General features: G+C 39.7%; 2 protein-coding genes across 5 annotated transcripts in view; one reads left to right on the plus strand and one right to left on the minus strand.

Moving 5' to 3' along the window:
- BCAR3 (BCAR3 adaptor protein, NSP family member) overlaps nt 1–2,550 on the plus strand; it is a 185,793-nt gene extending 183,243 nt beyond the window's left edge. For both annotated transcript variants that reach the window (XM_082264777.1, XM_082264778.1), the window contains one exon: nt 2,380–2,550. In XM_082264777.1, coding sequence (XP_082120903.1) covers nt 2,380–2,543 — 164 coding nt within the window. In that variant the 3' untranslated portion in view covers nt 2,544–2,550. The remainder of the gene's footprint in view (nt 1–2,379) is intronic.
- Nucleotides 2,551–5,382: 2,832 nt separating this feature from the next.
- FNBP1L (formin binding protein 1 like) overlaps nt 5,383–23,172 on the minus strand; it is a 300,029-nt gene continuing 282,239 nt past the window's right edge. The window contains exons 13-16 of one of the 3 annotated variants that reach the window (XM_082265869.1): nt 22,019–22,113; nt 17,812–17,957; nt 15,713–15,871; nt 5,383–7,578 (exon numbers count right to left, since the gene is read on the minus strand). In XM_082265869.1, the coding sequence (XP_082121995.1) occupies nt 7,571–7,578; nt 15,713–15,871; nt 17,812–17,957; nt 22,019–22,113 (408 nt within the window). In that variant the 3' untranslated portion in view covers nt 5,383–7,570. Of the gene's footprint in view, nt 7,579–15,391; nt 15,872–17,811; nt 17,958–22,018; nt 22,114–23,172 lie in introns of those variants that run through there. The other 2 variants (XM_082265868.1, XM_082265870.1) reach the window with 2 other exon arrangements.

Here is a 23,172-nt window from a genome sequence, read left to right on the forward strand (position 1 = left end):
TTGTTTTGGTTGAGGCCCCTTCTATGAGGGGGCCCATTTACGCATTGTGACCTCGGTCACACCTTGAATTTGTACGTGCTATTACTGCTTCTCAGTCGGGATGCCAGGTCGATCTCTTATGCGTATCACATTGTTACCTATTCCTTGAATGTTATATGCTGTAGTTCTAGATTTACTGTGACTTGTTATATCACGGCATGTACCTAAGCTTTCTACTGCATGTTACTGTACCATGTTTCTTTTGCCTTCAATAAAAACTGTTTAAAAAGAAAGAAAAATAACAGTGATCAAAATTAGAACACCTTTAGATACCCCCCAGTTATTGGTGTTAATTTGGCACCTTGTGCTAATTTATCTGAAAAACCCCATTTAACTGGCAACCTAACTGACTTTGCTAGATGAGCCATTCTAAAGTGACTGAAACCCTCTGGCAGCAGGTTGTCCAGATGAAGGCCAAAAGGATGACTCTTTCAGCCATAGCACTCCAAATCAGTGATTTCTAGAATATTGCATCTTTACAAGTAACAAACTCATTAAAGTCCCCCAAGAAGGCTGGTTGTCCACAAAAGACAAATGCAAGAGAGGACAGGATAATGCACAGAATCTCAATGGACAATTGGTTCAACACTGCAGCTATCATTGCTCACCAGTTCCGGGGCGGAACAGTAAGGATCTGTCTTCATACAGTGTCTCGCTGTTTAAGAGAATTTGGACTGAAAGCCAAACCTCCATTAGCAGAAAGACTCAAAAGGCTAGACTAAATGTTGCTGAGGAGCATGTTGTGTGTACAGAGAACTGGCCCAAAGTGCACTTTAGTGATGAAAGCAAGTTTTTTTTTTTTTTTTTATTTGGGTCTGATGGGAAACATTAGGTTTTTAGTCAAGCTGGGGAAAGACAACCCAGAGTGTGTAAAGAATCAGTGAAAGATGGAGGCGGAAGTATCATGGTTTGGGGATGCGCTGGGCCTCTCATACAGCTACATGGCAGAGTGGATGCAAATGTTTATCAGAACCTTTCGACAACATGTGGTTTCTTCCTTGCGTTCATCACCCAATCAGCCAGCAATTTTCATGCCCAACAATGCCCATGACACAGCAAATGGGTAAAGCAGTTCCTTGAAGCTGAAAACATTGAATGGCATGCCCAGAGTCCTGATCTAAAACCAATAGAAAACCTTTGGAAAATCCTTGGTGACAAAACTATGGCCATGAACCCCACTACAGTCACCAAACTGTGGAAGAAGAGAAGAACAAAATCACACCAGAAAGTGAGAGACTAGTGATGTCCTATAGCCACAGATGTACTGACATCGTTCAAAGCAAGGGGCTGTACACTTCCTACTAATTGTAACCTTCAGAAATTTTAGCTGTAATCTTTCTCTGTTAGGCCCCTTTCACACATACAGTCCGTTCAGTTCATCAGTTCAGTCACGTCAAATGTATCAGTTTTTCATCCGTTTTTCATCAGTTTTTCATCCGTTTTTCGTCAGTTGTCATCAGTTTTTCATCCGTTTTTCGTCAGTTGTTATCCGTTTTTCATCCGTTGTCGTCCGTTTTTCATCCGTTGTCATCAGTTGACATCAGTTTTTCATCCGTTGTCATCCGTTTTTCGTCCGATCCGTTTTTTTGACGGATGAAAAATAGGGCATTCATCCGTTCAAAAAAACGGACATTGACGGAAGTGGATGAAAACGGATGTTAACTGATGATCATCAGTTGTCATCCGTTTTTACATAGAGATGCATTGATGTCCGTTTTTCATCTGTCAACGGATGGATGAAAAACGGACAAACGGACAGCATGTGTGAAAGGGGCCTTAGTCATTGCAGTTCTCTCATTTTGATTATTGTCTATTCTACAAAGTTTTTTTTTTTTTTTTAAGTGCCTTGGTTATTTTGAAATCCACTATTAGCATGGTTTAGCCACACCATAAATTCCATCAAATGTTGAACAAAGATTACATTATTTCTGAAAAAAAAAATAGGTGTTCATAAATTGTTCTCCAATTTTGATCTCCAGTGTTTTATATAGCACTGCTAAGTACCTGACAACCAAAAAGGTTTCCTACTCCCCAGCACAGCTAACAGCAGAGAGATTGAAATCCAAGCTTCTTCTGTCACTTCCTGAAGCAATTTTGCTGTACAGTCCTATGGAATTGTTACTTGAGGGGTAGGAAACACAAAAAGGTCGAAATTTGCAGCTGTGGTGATACTAGGAAGAACAAGCAGAGGGATTGTGGAGAGTTGTATAGAACAGTTTTCCCTAAAATAACTGAAGCATTTAATTTAAAATAAAAATGTAGCAATATCATCTTAGAAGAACTTCTCTATATATTAATGGCATCTTGTTTCATCTCAACCATATTTTTTTTTCCTTTTAGGTTTTAACCCAGATGAAGAGATGAGTGAGATCTTCCGCACAGAATTTCAAATGCGGCTGCTCTGGGGCAGTAAGGGAGCCCAAGTAAGCCAGACTGAGAGATACCAGAAGTTCAACCAGATCTTAACAGCTTTGTCAAAAAAACTGGAACCGCCATCTTCCTAAGACCAAATCAATCTGGCCACTAGCATTTTACAGACTGCCTCTAAAAATACAGTCTGTGGAAATGGCTCTTGTTATATATGTACAATGTATATTTTGTTTTTTAGTAACCTATAACCACCAATTATTTATTTATGAATTGACGCTGGCTACTAATAAAAGTAGCAGAATGGACAATGGCAGTAGATTTACAGGTTATTAAAATCAGGACTCCTAATGGCAGTAAACATGAATTTCACCGCTTACTGACAGAAAACGTTTTAACCATGTTGGCTTCAATGTCAAACAGACTCTGGGGCGAATGAAATACAAAATCATCATTAAAATGAGTATGAAAGTGCATACATTAACCAACCCATCACATGGACATGCTTGAAGCAGGACACCTTTGAGCCAATAAGGACAATCATCAAAAGGTTTTTCATTTTTATTCCATGAAAATATTCTCAACAGAGAACACTATTCTTCAACAATGCAATTTACCAGTAGGGAAAATAAAACACATGAGACTTAAAAAAAAAAAGCACTGGAAAAAATAAAACTTTAAGAACTCAGTTTTTGGATTTTTTTTTTCTTGTGAACCTCATATTTAAGTGCAAGCATATGCTGTAATTCACAAACAATCAAGAATGCTGCCGCAAGACTTAAATGTTTGCATCTCATCGGCATAGAGCAGTATTGTGGTTGCAGGGGATACAGACTCAGGAGTCCACGCAAGGCAATTATATAGGCTTCCTAGTGAAAAACATTTGAACTTTCCCATAGAGTTGTATAGGTAGAGAAGCAGTTCTGACCCTATTGCCAAAGACCCTTAGGATCTATATAAAGCGACATAATTGGCTAGTATAAGATGGGTCTTCAAAAAGACTTCGTCCTAAAGGTGGTCTCTCATATATGGACATATACAGGGGTATTGGTAAGTTTGATTGAATATTGATTCATGTAAGTAGGAGACTGGGATCACCAATTCCAAATATCTATACATCTGCAGTGAAACATTTGGCCATATTGTGTTATGGACAGCTGACCATCACACCAATATGAGCTTGTTAGGCATTCTATTCCTTAAGCCTATAGAAAACATAGAATATTTCAAGAGTCTAATCAAGTATCCAATGTACGAATGAGGTTTCAATGAACTGTGATACTAGCTTCCCAAGCTAGACATCTTTAAAGTGGATTGGTCGAGGTTACAGAAAATCCTTGCTCTCTGCAATATAGGATTAAATTAAAAACATGTTTTCCTTACAATTTATCACTCATCGTATTCTGCTTTGTTCCATATGAGAGTGTGGAACTAGTAAATGAAAACAGTCATGTATGAAGAGTTCTTATTGTTTTATTAGGCTTTGATGAAGGATTTCACTGGTACAATGACAAGCTCAGTGAGTGTACATAAAGCATACATATTTCCATCAATCCCTGCCTTGGGAGAACCTGTCATATTACAGGCCACGCTGACAGCTAAGTGGTACAAATTTTTTTTTGCGTAAAAAAAAAAAAACTACCCTTTTGTAGTTTTTGTCAATAATGAGTAAAAGACATAATATAAATAAACCCCTGTATCCAATATTCAAAATCGAATCAAATGTTTTAAATAGTCCAAAATGTATGTACTCTGACAGCGGTAAACTTTTTTTTTTTTTTAAATGAACAAGTGTTATAATATTGTGTATACCAAAAAAGTTGAATACAACTCTGGATGATATTGGAAAATCCATTTTAATAACTCATCCTAGCAGTTAACAAGACATACACACTTTCACAGGGTTTGGAAAGGTTATTTGTAGTGGTTAGGCTTAAAAAAAAAAAAAAAAAATGGCACGTCACCTGTGGGTATGCAGTAAGGATGGCAGCCAAATGGTTTAGGCCAGTCACAACGTGGCATTTTTGAAATTCCAAAATGCCAATTATTGCTTAGGTGACTGTTAGCTACAATCTATTATGGCTCAAGGGTCAAATAGAATACCAGAATCACCAGCCACTACTCCCATTTCTATGGAATGGAGTCTCCCATCCCCAAAACAGTTTATTTCCACTTTTGCAGCCAGATTGAGAGAACTACTTTACATATGTTCGATGTTCTCATTTATAATATTTTTTTTTTTTTGATTGCTGCTCAACAGATACTCTCCAGCACTGAAAACTCCTACTTGGCTCTTTCTGTTCACATAGGAGGGCTCAGGAGTTATGTTTGCCATAGCCCTGTCTCTTTCCTGTACACTTTATAAATGGGAACACAGTGTGGTTCTCTCAAAATTGACTGCAGAAATTAAAATATACTCTAAAAAGAGACACTGTCAGGTGCACTTAGCAAAGAAGTTTTATACAATGGGACAGCATTATTTTCTCTTTAAAAAAACAAAATGGCATAGAAACTGTTGAATATATTTCTACATTGTATAACTGAAGCTGAAAAATTCCTGCACTCAATTACTATTTACTTTGACAATGTCTGCCTATCACTCCTGCTGCATAGATGACATAAGGCATTCTTGACAGGTGGTCATTGTCACAATGGTGATCAAACAGGTTATTCTGTGACTATTCCCAGGAGATCTTCATTTAGGTTTTATAAAAAAAAAAAAAAAAAACACATGTAACTGTGCTCTTAGGCTAGCCATACACAGCTAGAATGTCAGCCGATTTCCACAAAATCAGTTCAATTCAAGGTGTTGGCACTACAAAAGTTTATTTAAAAATCAACTGTGCCAAGTGGAAAATTCTCGCCCAAACAGACTGCATCCAATCATGTACAGTCATTGTTTGGGTATTCACAATAGCCGGCTGTGCGGAATTCCTACATCCACACTGTTTAGCATGCAAGGGGGAGTTAATTGATATTCTTAGTGAGTGTATGGCTAGCTTTTAGCGCGGTAGAAGGGAAACACTTTCAAAACAGCATAACTGTTTGAGAATGAAGATGGCACATTGCTTAAAAATAAAATAAGCCGTCTATAACAGCCAATCAGATTCTTTCATGTTCTACCACAAGCTAAACGAAAGGGGATAGATTGCTATGAGCAACACCAAGACAATACATGAGACCCATGTAGTCCAACATCCCTCATGGCACAGAATGCTGTCTACCAGTGTGATAACTTCGAAAGGCGACCTCCACCAGCAGAGAACCCCCGTTTCCAGTGCAAGAAAAACCTTACACAGCTTTTTTTTTTTTTTTTTCAATAGAAATGTTGCTATTTATTCTCATAAATGCCAGAGAAGATTCAATAACAAAGATAAATATAGGTTTTGTTGACTACTACACAAAATTGTTTGATATGTTCCATAAAACATGAACAGATTTTCCTCCTTTAAACACACGTTAATTCACAAGTTGGGGTAGACAAGTGATTCAAGTTGTCTTCGACAACTCTATGTACATTATAAAACAGATCAATACACTTGTTTATAAAAGAAAAGTGCACATAATTATTAAGTATTACTCTCATTTCATCAGATTTATACAATAAAACGATTGCCTGCAAACAGATTTACCAATGCAATAAAGTGGACCTCCTAACCCACAAATACTCTAAAGTTCTAAAGACAATCAACAAAATACAATGATTGTTACATGGTCTGGATTCTACATGAAGTTATCCAGAATGGCCAACCACAGAGAACCAGCACAGAGGCCACTTCTGCAGTTGTGACACGGTAGACTTCCCCAGTGTTTGGAGTGTCACAGCCTGGATTCATGTTAGACCTTAAAACACCAAGGAGAAGACAAGGTTTCTTAAGCACTATCCTCAGAAATTACCAGTCATAAGAAGTCCATTAACATAACCGATTGAACCAAAGTTTTGATACATACGAACTGGTCAAATCAACAGATAAACATGGTCTTAAAATGGTTATTCCCTGAGGATAGGTTTATAAATCGCTGCTTTAAGCTGTTTGAAAGGAAACTTTAAAATAACCCTTTTAACAATACACTGGCAATCGACCTCCTAGGCACTCCAGTTTAAGGCAGCATCTGAGAGGAAAGTAGTTGGGTCGGGTCTGTGGAGAGAACACTGAAGATCTTCGGTCTTTGGCCAATTGCTCTGTGCCCTGTGTGTAGATGAACTTGTGGACTTGAGAGGCACATCTTGAGCCAGATTGTTCTTTTGCCCAGAATGGCGCATGTGCAAGACATACAAAAGTTACAGATTTCCAATAAAAAACAAAACAAAACTGGAATGTAATAAGTTATCAGAAAATGTGAAGAGCCAAAGCAACAAAAGTAAAAAAAAAATGGTTTGGAGATATTAAGTGATTGGTGGTCAAGGGAAAAAAAGTGGTTCCGACAGAACGGCGTCTAGAAGTACAGACTGTGGAAGGAAAATCAGGCTATGGAATATAGTTATGGACAGAAGTATGATTCATGCAGGCGAGAAGGATTAGCATCAATAATGCAGATGGCACAGGCAACATTGGCAAGTTAACATCCTGAAGGCACCCAGCCTCATAGCTATGAAGAATCAAACACTCTAGTGAATATTTAAAGTGCTGCTTAGATTAAGATACTGCAAATTACTACTGACCGATTCTGATTATGTAAACAGAGTTTTGAACCACAGTGGTTAATTAAAAACCTCAGATGGCAATCTGAAGTTTAATATAAAAATTAGTAGAATTGATTTTTTTGGTTTCATGAGAGGAGGAGCAGAATTTTCAATGTAATAGAAATTACAGTTCCACAGTAATGAACCTAGAACAAAGATTGCTGGATTCAAATTAAAAAAAAGAGGCAAACGTGCAGCAAAACATTCACTAGTTTGTTTTCCAGTTAAATATTTAAACAATAAAAAGATGAAATGATGAAGGGCAGATACCTGATGCAGTTTCTGACAGAAGCAGAAAATGCACCATGTTCCCAAAAAATATAAATCAGGGTGTCTGTAAGTTAGTGAATAATGTATGTATGTATCATGCGTACATGCGTGTTGCTGTTCTCACATGTGTCCCCGACCTAATACCCTCCCCTTAAAAGAAGCTGCATGTAAACGCCTTCCACATCTCGCCCAGGTTCACAGACACCCGCTTCAGGAACCTGCAGTCCGACAGGAAAAAACAGAGAAGAGGACAATTATCAGGGTACTTACTAGGGAGAATATAGGTTATTATTGCTTTGTTGCCTTTTTTGAAATAAGAATCAAAAAATTTCAATTTTTTTTCATGGAGACCTTTCAAAATAGTCTGTTTCAATATGTTACAACTTGTAATTGCATATAAAACGCAGCTACTTTAAAATTATGGGTATTAGTTGACCATTAAAGGGTTTTCCACCAGTATGATCAAAAGGTTTGGGTTGTTTGTGCTCACACATGAATCCCCTGCTCCTGAAGCCCACTATTTATATGGGAACCCAGAGAGAGCAGATGCTTACCTAGAAGGCTTTATGCTTATTAGGGAAGGGCCCTCTAACAATGACCAGAACTGCAGCAGTAAAGGTTCTGAATAGTAGTACAATATACCTTAGCTGCAGGTATTTTCAATCTGGAAAACACAAAATCTAGAGAAGCAAGAAAGGGGCAAAAACAAATAACTAATTTGTTTCATAAATACCTAAAAACATATTGAAACTATATTTTGGTCATAGATCTCCATTAAGCAGTGTATGGATCACCAGTGCAATAACCTTTGCCATGATAGTAAAGGTTGTTATCTGAAACAAATGGAAATGAGAAGAGTGCCATCTACGGGTTGCGGTATATCACTTTTCTGTTGAAACTGAACATGCATTTTATGGTTTAAAACAAGGGTGTGGATGTGTGTATATGTATATATTTTATAAAAAAAAAAAAAACAAACACAAGACTTAAAAGATTGATGCAGTTATTCATTTAGATGTCACATTAGTCTTGGCCTACTTAAGCTAAACCTTTATACAGTGCATCTGTTAAGTTGTCAAAGCACTTTTATGTTACAGCCTTATTCTTCAATGGATTAAATTCACTATTTTCCTCAATTTCTACAAACAATACCCCATAAGGACAACATGAAAGAAGTTTGTTTGAAACATTTGCAAATGTATTAAAAATAGAAAAAGCACATGTACATTAAGTATTCACAGCCTTTGCCATGACACTCAAAATTGAGCTCAGGTGCATCCTGTTTCCACAGATCATCCTCGAGATGTTTCTACAACTTGTAGTCCAACTGTGGTAAATCAAGTTGATTGGACATGATTTGGAAAGGCACACGCCTAAGGTTAACAGTGCAAGTCAGAACACAAACCAAGCCAGGAAGTCCAAGAAATTGTCTGTAAACCTCCGAGACAGGAATGTATCAAAACACAGATCTGGGGAAGGGTAGAGAAAAATTTCTGCACCAATGAGCATAGTGGCCTTCATCATCCATGAATGGAAGAAGTTTGGAACCACCACTACTCGGCCAAAACTGAGCGATTGGTGGAAAAGGGCCATAGTCAGGGAGGTGACCAAGAACCCAATGGTCACTGACAGAACTCCAGCAATTCTCTGTGGAGAGAGGAGAACCTTCCAGAAGAACAACCATCTCTGCAGCACTCCACCAATCAGGCCTGTATGGAAGAGTGGCCAGATGGAAGCCACTCCTCAGTAAAAAGTCACATGACAGCCAGCCTAGATTTTGCCACCTGAAGGACTCAGACCATGAAAAACAAAATTCTCTGATCCGATGAAACAAAGATTAAACTCTTTGGCCTGAAAGGCAAGCATAATATCTGGAGGAAACCGGGCACTGCTCATCACCTGGCCAATACCATCTCTACAGTGAAGCATGGTGTGGCAGCATCATGCTGGGAGGATGTTTTTCAGCGGCAGGAACTGGGAAACTAGATCGAGGGAAAGATGAATGCAGCAAACTTACAGAGACATCCTTGATGAAAACCTGCTCCAGAGCGCTCTGGACTTCAGACTGGAGCAAAAGTTAATCTTCCAACAGGACAACAATCCTAAGTACATAGCCAAGATAACAACAAAGGAGTGGCTATTAGACAACTCTGTGAATGTCCGAGTGGCCCAGCCAGAGCCCAGACTTGAACCTGATTGAATATCTCTGGAGAGATCTGAAAATGGCTGCGCACCGAAGCTCTCCAACCCTGATGGAGCTTGAGAGGTTGTGTAAAGCATATTGGGAGAAACTTCCCGAAAATAGGTGTGCCAAGCTTGTAGCATAATACAGTAATACCCTGTTTTGTGAGTAAACTGGTTTACGAGCATTTTGAAAATTTTGCCTTGATATGCGAGTGCTGTCTTGATATACAAGCAGTATTAGACTCCCAATGTTAAAGTGGTTTAGCAATGCTAAAGCGGATTTTGTACAGTATAAACAGGTCATCCTCTCTGTTACATAACATTATGTATCCCTGTGCCTGTACTTATAAAAGACGCTGATTTCTATTGTATCAGAGTGTCTCCTCAACTCTCTGCTCTCCCCGGTGGGCGTGCAGGGAGGAGATCAGCAGAGAGCCGAGGAGTCACATGAGCGCCAGGAGATGCTCTGATACAGTAGAAATCGCCATCCTTTATATACAGTACAGACGGACACAATGTTATTTAACAGAGGGGATGGCATGCTTATACTGTACAGTACTGTACTTTAAATATGATAGCAGCAGATCTTTATTTATAGCAATAAATGGTTGTGGAACGAATCATCTGAGTTTCCATTATTTCTTATGGGAAAATTTGCTTTGCTATACAAGTGCTTTGGATTACAAGGATGCTGCAAGAACGAATTATGCTTGCAAACCACTGTATTACTGTATTCCGAAAGACTTGCGGCTGAAATTGGTGCCAAAAGGTGAATACTTTTGTACATGGGATTTTTTTTTATTTTTAATCATTATGGGGTATTGTTTGTAGAATTTTGAGGAAAATAATGAATTTAATCCTTTTAGAGTAAGGCTGTAACATAACAAAAATGTGGAAGTAGTAAAACGCTATGAATACTTTCCAGAGACACTGTAGCTCCAGCGAAAATTATGTTATTGCTCTGGAACTGCAGCCCAATGGCATAGACAAGAAGCTTCCATCAGAGGCTCCTCTCACACAACATTTTTATGTGGATTACCTTTATAGTATACCTTTCCAAAAAATGGCCATACAATTTCTTCTTCTTTTATTCCAATGGCTTAAAAGAAGAAAAAAAAAAAAAAAAAAAGATTTCTCCAAAACACAAAAGATGATGAGCAGCCAGACTGTCGCATTGTGAATACAGGAGGTCAGCATTCAGCACCAGAGAATGCTTTGCATCTTGTTAATACAAAGCGTTCTCTTATTGGACAAGGTAGAGAGAGCGTTCTCTGAATGGAACCTGTGCCCAGCACCTGTGTTCAAAAAGCAGGAGAGCAGCCATTCAGCATGGAACCCAGAAGCAATTTTAGATGTGTGGTTTCCAGTGGCATCGGCCAGGTATATCAAACATAATTATTACATTGGTCTATGCTGGACCAACAGAACTATGTAAAACATATTAATGCCTAGAATTCTTCTTTAAGAAAAGTTGACTTCAAAGAGCCCCAAAACCTAACCAAGTGGCCCCATAAATAGAAGTGTCTATATAAACTTTCTATGCTGCTTATCCAACTAAAACCTACCAACCTGACTTTCTGCTGTTTTTGTGTAGACCCTTTTATACAGGTAGCTCACATACTGGCAAAACTGTTAATATTTACAAATCTAAAAAATATATTAGCACAGGCGATTTTAAGAACAAAAACTGCAGCTGGAATGTTGGGGCATCTTGGGCCCTTTATAAGATAATACTGGAGCGTACAACCAGCAATTTCTAGGTGCTAATCTTCATTTCTCCTATCTAGTCAGCATATATAAAATTATAAAATTACACACAGAATATATATATATATATATATATATATATATATATATATATATATATATATATATATACACATATATATATACACATACACACATACAGTCTTGAGGAAAAAGTACGTACATCCTATAGAAATTGTTGCGTTTTCAACATCTCTAAACAGGCAGACCTTAGATCTTGATTCAGACAGTGCCTACAAATAGAAAGTAATATCCCTGAACAAAACGACACATCCCATTTACTTTATTTTCATAATCTAAATGAATGAAAATGCAAATTTGTCATATGGAAAAAGTACACCCCAACATTTTCCACCAATTCTAATCCATGAAATTAAAATTGTGCATTTCAGATTAAAAACCAATGGCCAGAACCTCCTTAGGGCTCTAATACACAATATGCAGTCAGGTATGTTTTAAATGCAGCAAAAACACAGATGCATATGCAAGAAAAAAAATGTATTCCAACGAGCCTATATGTACACCACTGCATGCATGTGCATTTAAAAAAAATACAGCATGCTGCATTTTTTTCATACTGGAAAGAACTGACAATGCGCATGAATGCACACAAACACATGCAAGTGAGCAATAACACGTGCAAAAGCCTGTAAACACAACTTAGTAAATTATCTGAAATAAAAACATTCTTTCAAAAAAGGTGCTACAAATGCAAGTGCAGAAAGGCACAGTGAACGCAGACTTGTGGTGTAAATGAGCCCTTAGGGAGAATGCAGGTAGAATAACCACGGATATCTAGGGTCCGGTATTCTCTTGTCATCATGCCAGAATCAATAACTCTTTAAGGACCACAAAAATAATGGATTAGTCTGGCAAGGGATTTAAAAAGATCACTAAAGGATTTAAAATTGTTCCACTGTTAGGAAAAATGTAGCATAGATTTCAATCAACTGCTAATTTATCAAACACTGGCAAGCCCAGAAAATGTAACCCAAGAGGTGACCATCTCATGCTAAATCAAGTCTTCAACCTCAAAATTTCATCACAGGTATTCAGATAACTCTTTCAACAGTAGGTGTCAAAGTACAGGCATTTACAACCAAAGAGATTTTACCCATTTAACTGCCATGAAAGGTGTTCAGAAAAAGCCTCTACTGTCAAAAACTTAATTAGAGCAATATTACAGTTTCAAATTGAAGATACAGGCAAAGACCAGGCCTTATGGAACAATGTGGTGGAGATGGATTATTGAAGATAAGAGTATTGTATTGTGGCCACAGTAACAGTAGACATGTTTGCTGCAAAATGAAGAGGGGATTTGAAGAGAAGACTCTCATAAAACTGAAGCATTCGCAGTCAGAGTCAACTGAACATTCTGCATCACACCAAAGTGTGCCTAAAGAGAATGGGAATGAGAAGAATGAAGAATGAGAAGAATGTGTGTCCAAAAGATGAAACCAGAAGTGTCTTTCAACAAAGTAATGATATGAAGCACCCCAGAAAATCCCCAACGAATGGTTATAAAATAGAAGGAATTGCGGGTTATGAAAGGACTAGTCAAAGCTTAGATTAACATTGACATTTTGTAGAGGAATTTAACAAATAAAGCAATCCATGCAAGGAAACGCACAAAACATTTTGCAACTGAAGAAATTTTGCATGTAAAAAGGTCAAAATGTCACTAGAATTTTGATGTCAGAGACTGGATGACAGTTATGTAAGAAAAAGTTCCTGCTATGGGGGGCAAAACCAGTCTTTGATGACAAGGGTGTACTCACTTCCACAGAACACCATTCAATCTCTTGATACCTTTGTTTAATAAATGATTGCAAAGGCCAGTTTTAATTCTGTGCTTACACAAAAATATCACCTCTACTTTTAGGCACTGTTAGAGTAATGATCTAATGTTGGTCTGTTTAAATGTGCAGAAACAGTCAATTTTAATGGGGTGCATTTATTTTTTCACATGAATGTACTGGAAATACATCCATTTCTTATTTCCATAGATTGTATTTTCTACTTACAGCTGACTTTGTTTTCAGAGATTCTACTGAAGGATACTGCAGGCAGACTATTATATCATTACTACTACTTCAGCAACAAAACTGATAATTACTTAAAGGAAAATTATAGTGCATTGTCAGTAAGGACACAATCTGAATAATTTCTGCAGCAATTAACTAGATGTAATACTTATGAGATTCTCATTTTCCATGCATTTTATATACACATTTTTAGAACCTCCCCCTAGTGGCTATCAGTGGATAAGGGAGGGTTCCCAGAATCTCTGTTAATCTATCAAATTAAATTAAATTTGCCACACAGTGGTTTTACTAAAACAGAATATCAGTAAAGCTAATCACTACACAACACTCTTAACTAGAATGCAGAGCTGCCATTTATAAAGAGAAATTATGACTGGTTCCTATACCGCAAACTCAAATGTTCTGAATTGCCAGGATTAATTATGTTGAGTTGATTCATTCATATGTATGACTAAAAATAAAAAATAGACTATAAATTTCCTTAAAACAGATTTTCTGTGTGCGATGCGTCTTTGGTTTCTAATATATTATTAAACACTACTATGCATGTTCAGTTTCATTTATTTTATTTTTTTCAAGAACCGAATACCACCAAACCATGTAGCAACACCTAGGGGAAAAACACAAGGCCAGACAGAACATCCAACATGGTGGGAAGGAAATTTGGTTTATTAAATATTAACAAAAAAGGAGCTTTGTTAATTTAGAACAAAATTAATTTTAAAGAGGGAATTTAAACAAACGCCATGCTGCAAAATAAAAGTTTTACATCTACAGCAGATCACACTACAAAACTACTCCTTTGTGAACATGGTACACAGCAGCCTTCACAAGGCCTGAGCCCTATTCCAGAACCTTGCTCTATGATTAGTGTAAGGAATACCCACCTCCCTTCTGTGAGCAGTTTGAGAATGAGCACTTCACATTGACTTAAAAAAAAATATCAGAATTGTAAAACAAAAATACAATTTCGGTTATAAATTTTATATTTTAGAACAAAGCAAGCCAAGATGATCTGGTTTTCAGCCTGCTCAAATACTACATATCTTCCTTCAGTATCTTTCCCTCCTGGGCATTGAGCTATTTTACTCTACGGTAACTAAACAGTGGACCCCACATGGTTTTTGTGTGAGTAATCTATATATTTTTTTCTTTTGCTGTTCTGCTACCAAAGGTTTTTTTTCAATTCTCTACAACCAGTCTTGTGATTTATAAACATCTGCAATGCTACACATCCAGATAGGTGATACACGGAGATGCTAATTAAGCAATTCCACTTCCCGGTTCACCAATACAGCTACAAAGGTCACTTCTCCGCCTCCCAATTTGACACCTAAAAAGTGCGTAATAAGGGAATGGCTGGCTAAAATTAAAAATAGCTTGGCAGAGAAAAAAAAAACACTTTACATGTATTTCGACTATTTAAAAAAGAAAATCGGTTTTGATGCTTCCATATTATGGGTGGCATCCAGGCCAACCAATAACAGCAAGCATCAGCTATTTAATAGTGACTGAGCATCAAACACACAGAACCACAGGTACCAGGCCCTGGCTCTATACAGTGTAAATTAAATATTTCCCATATTACTTGAATGGGGAAACCTAAACCTGTACAGCAAAGTACCAGGCCCTGGCTCTATACAGTGTACATTAAATATTTCCCATATTACTTGAATAGGGAAACCTAAACTTTTAGAGCAAGCTATTAGCTTTGGACGGAGGATTGCTCTATCAAAGGGCAGATTGGACTCTAAAAAGCCGGTTCTGCCCATGAATCAATCCAATGCACATTGCTAAAATAATTTCAGAAATAACATTGTTTGACACTTAAAAAAAGTTCTAAAAGTATTGAAAACTGCACATTTCTCTGTATTCTGGCTCTGTGACTGAACTTCTTTATTAAAACGGAAAATAAACTGATCTTTGAGAAAACAAACAACGCTTGTCCAACATATATACAAAGATAAAAAGTCATCTTTCAAAGTTGTAAAGGTTTTCTTGGATGAATGCTAAAAACAGAACTTTTGTAATAATTAAAAAAAAAAAAACAACTAGCTTTCTATGCAGTCTTATTTTAACAATAAAAGAGAAATAGAAAACATCTTTAAAAAATATATATCAATATAAACATTAAAATACTATCAGTCATGTTTAAGGCAACAGCAAAGGATGGGGATTCCCTCCGTCTGTTCAGATTTATCCTTTAGAAATTGGAGGTGTCTCATTGTGGCGACAAAGGGAACAGCAGCAGCCCAGCAAAGAAATACTTTCATGTTTATCGCAGCATGAAATCTCTTCCATCTTTCAATGACCAATCAATATATAATGTATCTAGTTTAGATATAAGTTACTGCACCTTTACTGTTTTTCTCTAGAGTAATATCTATGTATGATGTGGGGACATAGCCCTCCTCTCCATTCTGTCTTCTTGCCCTTGTCCAGCCATCTCCTTTATCTTCCTCGATAATGTACATAACTTCACCTTCTTTCATAGACAGGGTGCCTTCATTATTACCTACAAAGAATAGAATGCTCGACATAAAATGTAATAAAAGAAACAGCTTGGAGAATGATTTACAGCCCAACATATAAAATGCCAACTGCAACAGCACCCCTTAGTGGTAAACAAATTATTGGTTGCCAAACACACACACACACACTAAATTTATAACAGCCTCATTGTAACTAAGCTGAGGCGTTCTCACTGAATGATGATGAAATGGAGTTACATTGGTAATGTACTTGCTTTTTTTATTACAATGCAAAAAAAAAAACAACATGCTCCACTGATTGAGCTGTATAGTGTGTCCTAAGATGCAGACATCCGCTTTCCATACTGCCAGCATTCTGTTAGGTTAAGCGTAACACAGTGTCAACTTATGAGCTAAACGGGGCATCAAATGCCGCCCCTGACTTCACCCAGGGGCCGCACATACTATTCAATATATGGAATGCTTGAGAGGATTGTCAGACTGCAGATCTGATAGGGGGTCAGATGCTGCAGAAGACAACATGAAATTGGGAACATGTTACATGAGGGTAAGATGTGGTAAAGACAGCCAAAACACGCAAGATGGGATGCTGAGCACTACCAGAGGCAGGAGGGGAGATGGTTTGGCTTCAGGCCAACAATGGGCATCAGCAATACCATTTTAGTTTGGACGGCAGATTAATTATTTCTCTTTGATGAACATGTAGAGAGCAGAAAATTATCCATGGAAAATATTCTAGCAGCAGGCTCATATTGTATGCCGTTGCCACCAACCTTTTAGCCTTGCCCCTCTGGGAGGAGATTTTTAATGGTATACAGTATGTAAAGTGCACCCTCATCCAATATTCCTTAAAAAAAACTGACAAGGCAATGCAATACAAGGCAGCTTTGTTTCAGTACTTCTCAGGCGCAATAAAACCTGGAGTGCCCTTTTATACAAATACCAATTACAGCTTGGAAATCAGCACTTAAAAAGCACTATGAAAACAACTGACACAGGTATCTGGAGCTGCCTACTATTAAACTCCAGTGCCATTTAGCCAAGATCACACTGGATATAAATTTACCTTAAAGCAATTGTCGCTAACTGAAAGTTTTGCCATACTTACAAAAAGCAAAATATGTACCTCTCCTGCTACCTGTGCCGACTAACAGCGCTTTATTCCAGTCTCCAACAAAACCTATACCTTTCAGATTTCTTGATTCCATATGTCCCCACAGATCAACCTTCAAGTCACAACTATGGAGGTTGGTGGGTGGGGCTATTCAGCGCAGAGGGGAGCACAACAGATTGTGTTTCCCAGACACCTCAGGGATACGCAGTCCCTGGCGCGTCTACTTCTGAAAATAATTCACCCACAAGTTAATTTGCAGTCAAACCCTGCCATGGGCAGCTGGAGAGGCAGATATTTAATTTGCAGGCCTGCACTTTAAAAAAAAAAAAAAAAAAAAACAAGTAGGCATCAGAGTCGCCTGAAGCATTTACACAATAAACCCAAAAGGTTCAATGTTTATTCCAAATTGAGCTAATGTAATACAGAACAAATGAACAGGTTTAATGTAGACATTACGGTGACATGAGAGCACCATATTCATTTTACAGCAACAATGACTTGGCAACAATAGCCTGTCTCTAGTCATGCCTGGCTACCATTTTGGTCTGCAGTGCAGAATAGCTGGCAGAAATGTTTTCGTTTGTTACACCTGGCCCTAGGTAACGTGGATAGGAAAAAGCTCCAGTACACACACATACACAAGTATTATTCATGTATTTATCCGTGAAGCACTGGAAAAAAGGTAAACAAACGTGTTTAAAATATAATAATGTAGCAAGTTGATAATCTTATTATGAATTTTCACTGGTGAAAATAAATCAAAAGCTAAAAAGGTAAAACTTCTGGCTCTAGATAATAAACAAAGGCTTAGATATGTCACAATTGAAGTGATAAATTAGGTGTACATACCATCAAATGGATAGAGTGCCTTGCAATGACCTATAGCTGGAAGAGGGTCATCGTCATCATCAAATTCATCAAACTCAGAATGGACATGAGGCTGTGGCTGGATTCTGCCTTCTTGGTTGGCATCTTCTGTGTAGCTTCCCTCCGGGCTAATGAGACACAGAATGTGTTTAGATACATGCCTTACTCGCTAGCACCCTCTGCAAACATACCCTGTAATAGTCAGTGTCTTTCAAGCGTTGGTACAGAAGACATTAACCTTGAAATACTATTTCAGCTATGTCATGCCTTTTTATTAGCGAGAATGTGATTCACTCCTTCCCTGTACTGTAATAGTGTTAACATGCCACCAAAGCGATATCGGTTGCTATCCATTCGTTATACCTTGCTGAAGTTGACCAGAATCTCATTTCAGTGTGGAAACACATGAAAAAAAGGTAACCACATTCACTTCTGTGAAAAAAAAGGGAAAGGTAACCACCTTCCAGCTAATCCTATTTAATCCAGTGTTCATTGAAGGACTCAGCGCTGTAATATTCCTCTGTGGGCTGCCCAAAAGCGGTGGAGGGGTGAGAAATTAAACAAGAATTTTGACAGGACTTTTCAATTCAAGAAAACGTGAGCAATCAAAACACGGCCTGTAGGACATTATGCCCAAAACTAGCATTACACAGTTGCGGTCACATCCACCCTGTAGAATTTGATGTGCTCTAAAAACCATCTTATAGACTTGGCAAGCCTGATGGCACAAAAGACCCAGTGCTCTAGTCACCGCTGGAGGCCCGAATTATTTTGTTTGCATAGTGCCCAAACCTCCTGAAGTAGAAGAAAAGAAGCATGTGAAAATGGTAAGATTGCTAAAAAAAAAAAAAAAAAAAAAGACTAAAATACAATACCATGTGTATTCTTTATTTTCCTCTTGATGTCCTTTGTGTATTTTCTACAGATCTCTGCAGTAATCTAGCATGACAACATATGCACTCTGCAGGAGCTTTCTCTAATAAAGTTGTGTCACTGCTGTTCTCCATCCTTGAGCAGGGTGACTGGTTTTGTATCTGCCCTGCAGTTTTCTGAAGGCAGACTGTAGTTTCTGGACTTGTATTGGGGACACCCCCTGTCATATTCTCTGTCCACAAACATACCTTTGAGTAGTCATGTAGGTTAGCCATGAATCATTCTGAATACAACACATTTTCCAACTCAGAAACTGGTAAAATAAAGGATGTTATGTCTGCTCAACTCGATCAAATCCTTCCCCCAAATGACTGCAGAGGTAGTAAAGTTTGAAAGTATAGTAACACAGACACTAAATTGACATCACCGCTACAAAATAACGTATTGGATTGCAAAGGCAATTTTTGCAAAGATATTTGGTTGCAAGGTGAATTTTTATCCTGTGAGGCTAGAGAAACACACAGTATTTAAAAGTATTTTGCTTGGGGTGCAGCCTTAAAGTAGAATTTCCGCTTCTCCGCCTTTTGCCACTTCTGGACACACCTAACTAACAGGCCAGATTTTAAGTATTACCTTGGGAAGATGCAGACTAGAGTACTGCAATCACTGAGCAGCAAATGATATCACCTGGGATGTATTTCAGTTATCTTGAAAATCTGGCCCTGTAGGCCAGGGTTGAGGACCACTGACTTAGGTGATCTGAGCAGGGTTGAGGACCACTGACTTAGGTGATCTGAGCAGAAGTTCAGCCCCCTCTCTTTGCTTACAACCTTCTAGGACACATCAAAGGTCCCAGAAGGCTATGGGACCATGCACAAAGCGCAGAGTGGCTCACGCATTTGTATTGGGAACCTGGCAATGAAGCCACAAGGAGTAGAAGCTGGCTTCCCAAAGTAAACATGCTGACGTCGGTGACTTAACTACCTCCCACCCGGCCATAGTACATATACGGCCGGGCGGGAGTCTCGTCCTTCTGAATGGACGTTCCGGAACGTCCTTCAGAAGGAGAGAGATCGCGCCGCCGCGGGCACGCGCAGCGGCGCGATCTCGATGTGCCTGTGTCCCTCGGACACAGAGCGCCATCATTCGGCAGGAGGGCCCTGTGATTGGCCCTCCTGATCACATGACGGCTGTGTCCAATCACAGCCGTCATGTAATGTAAATAGAGCCGTTGTAACGGCTTCGATCTCTTCTCCTCACTGACAGATCCTGTCAGTGAGGAGAAGATCAGAGGATCGGTGCTGCTGCGGGGGTGATCAGTGAGTATTTCTAATTACTCACTGATCACAGGGGGGGGGGGGGACTGTGCTGGTAATCAGATGATTGATTACCAGTGCAGCCCTGGGGGGAAGGGGTGCCACTAAGCCACCAGGGATGCCCACCCATGACCACCAGGGATGCCCACTATGGCCACCAGGGATGGCAAGCAGGGCTCAGAGAGCCCCTCAGTGCCCTCCCTATCAGTGTTGCCCACCAATGGCATCTATCAGTGCTGCCCACCAGTGCCATTATTGCCATCTATCAGTGCCGCCCACCAGTGCCCAATATTGCCCACCAGTGCTGCCTATCAGTGCCCATCAGTGCCCCCCATCAGTGCCGATCAGTGCCACCCATCAGTGCCGATCAGTGCCACCCATCAGTGCCGATCAGTGCCACCCATCAGTGCCGATCATTGCTGCCCAACAGTGCCACTATCAGTGCCCATCAGTGCCGCCAATCAGTGCCCATCAGTGCTGCCTATCGGTGCCCATCAGCGCTGCCTATCGGTGCCCATCAGCGCTGCCTATCGGTGCCCATCAGCGCTGCCTATCGGTGCCCATCAGCGCTGCCTATCGGTGCCCATCAGCGCTGCATATCAGTGCTATCTATCAGTGCCACATATCAGTGCCCATCAGTGCTGCGTATCAGTGCTACCTATTAGTGCCCATCAGTGCTGCATATCAGTGCCACCCCATCAGTGCCACCCCATCAGTGCCACCCCATCAGTGCCACCCCATCAGTGCCACCCCATCAGTGCCACCCCATCAGTGCCACCCCATCAGTGCCACCCCATCAGTGCCACCCCATCAGTGCCACCCCATCAGTGTCTCCTCATCAGTGTCTCCTCATCAGTGTCTCCTCATCAGTGTCTCCTCATCAGTGTCTCCTCATCAGTGTCTCCTCATCAGTGCCTGTTAGTGCGGCATCATCAGTGCTCATCAGTGCAGGAAAAAACATATCTATTTACAAAATTTTATAACCTAAACAAAAAAATTTTTTTCAAACTTTTCAGTCTTTTTTTATTTGTGCACCAAAAAAGAAAAAACCTGACGGTGATCAAATACCACCAAAAGAAAGCTCTATTTGTGGGAAAAAAATGACACAAATTTGGTTTAGGTACAATGTTGCATGACCGCGCAATTGTCATTCAAATTGCAACAGCGCTAAAAGCTGAAAATTGGTCTGGGAAGGAAGGGGGTTTAAGTGCCCTGTATTGAGGTGGTTAAAGACCAGCGAAGAACTGGCCTGGAGGAGGACAGCACTGGATCCCTGGATAGGGAAGTGTCCTTTTGTTAAAGCGGAGTTCCACCCTGGATTTGTTTTTTTTTTTTTTGAATACCCCCGGGACAGTCAGGGCTAGTGCATTCCACAATGGCTAGCCTCTGATCTGTCCCGGGTTGCACTTACCTGCAAGACGAAATACTTACCTTGCAAACGTCTTGTCCAGCGCTGCCATCTCAGATGTGGGCAGCTTGAAGCCAGCGCGTCCTCTTCGGCGTCTTCTTCCGCCTTCTGTGGTCCCACGATGCTCTGCGCCGGCCCCGACGTCACTTCCGGGTCGCGCGCGTCACCCCTCCACAGCTTCTTGGCATGACGTCGGGGCCGGTGCAGGCGCAATGATTCCTGGGAGCTATGACGTCCAGCTCCCAGGAATCATTGCAGAGCCAGGAAGTGACGACGGGCCGCGGCCGAGGAAGGAGGAAGAAGGAAGTAAGGTAAGTATATTTTCTTCGCTACGAGGTAAGTAAAAAAAAAAAAAATATGCGATTATCCATTTCTTTTTCAGGTGACCCGGAGCGAGAAGATGGAGGTAAGTATAAAAATAGGGTGGAACTCCACTTTAAAAGTCGACACCTACAGTATCTGAAGCTGCTGACTATTTTTTTTTTTTTTTGAGGGGAGGGGAGGGTACTGAAAATAGTCTTTATCACTATTCACTGCAATAAAGGTTATACAGTGGGTAAAGTACTAGAGCTAGTTCATATCAGATATTAACCTCTCTCTTCCTTGTGCTACAAGGTGATTGGCCTCCGCGCTGTGTCTCCTCTCACTCCTTTGTAAAACTTTGCCTTCCACTTCTGACAGCCAAGCCTGGAAATGGAAAGAAGAATTTGCACTTTTATCTACATGAGATATAGATATAGATATAGATATATATATATATATATACACACACACACACACACACACACACAGACCTATGATCAGAGCAGTGCTTTTGTCTTTAACGCTGAGGAGAAAATAATTGCTCTTAAAAACACAGCACAGCTCAAATCAAGACAGAAAATACATTTTTTTTTAAATAAACAATGTTATTCAGCATATTTGACTTCATTAGATTTTCATCTTGCAATAGAAAATGTCAAAGGAGAAAAAAAAAAAAAAAAAAGGACACACAAAAGCACCTACATTTCCAAATAACTTAACGCTCTAATGAAAATCTGAAGACGGAGATGCTATTCGTTTTTTAGCCCCAGAAAGTTTTTGCATGTGAGAAGCAGTTTAAAATGTAACTATCCAAATTCTGTCCCAAAGCAATAAAAAGTAATTTTATTTTGCATTATGCAGCACCTCTGCATTGAACAGACCCATATCTAGCAAGTATTTTATTAACCACACTACTGCAAAAGTCTTCATATAGACCAGGCACGTCCAACCCGCAGCAGCCCGGAACCGCAGGCAATGCGGCCCACTGCTGGCGGCTCACGGACACCCGCAAATGCATACAATCTTCCAGCTGCCGCGAGAGACTTAGGATGTCTGCAGTCAGTGACAGAGCCGCTGCTTCCTGTATAATTCCAGCTCTGTCACAGGCAGAGTGATATGAAATGCCCTCCGCCTGTGACAGGAGCCATACAGGAAGCGGCTCTGCTCTCTACTGCAGCCGCTGCTTCCTCCAGCAGTAACCGACGCCATGACCAGTAGTACCCGCATGACCAGAATTACCCGCCAGCAGTAACCACCAGCATGACCCACCAACGCTACCCGCCAGCAGTGACTGCACCAGCAGTCTGCCAAATAAATAGAAAAGGTATGTGCATTAGCGTGTGTAAATTGTTGCAATATGTTTTTTAATAACTAGTTGTGTTTTGTCATACAAGTCATGCCCTTGTTCATACACGTATGAATAAGGACATGACATTTTCTGGC

The sequence above is a fragment of the Pelophylax lessonae genome, assembly GCF_965119305.1.
Source record: "Pelophylax lessonae genome assembly, chromosome: 8".
NCBI lineage: Eukaryota > Metazoa > Chordata > Amphibia > Anura > Ranidae > Pelophylax > Pelophylax lessonae.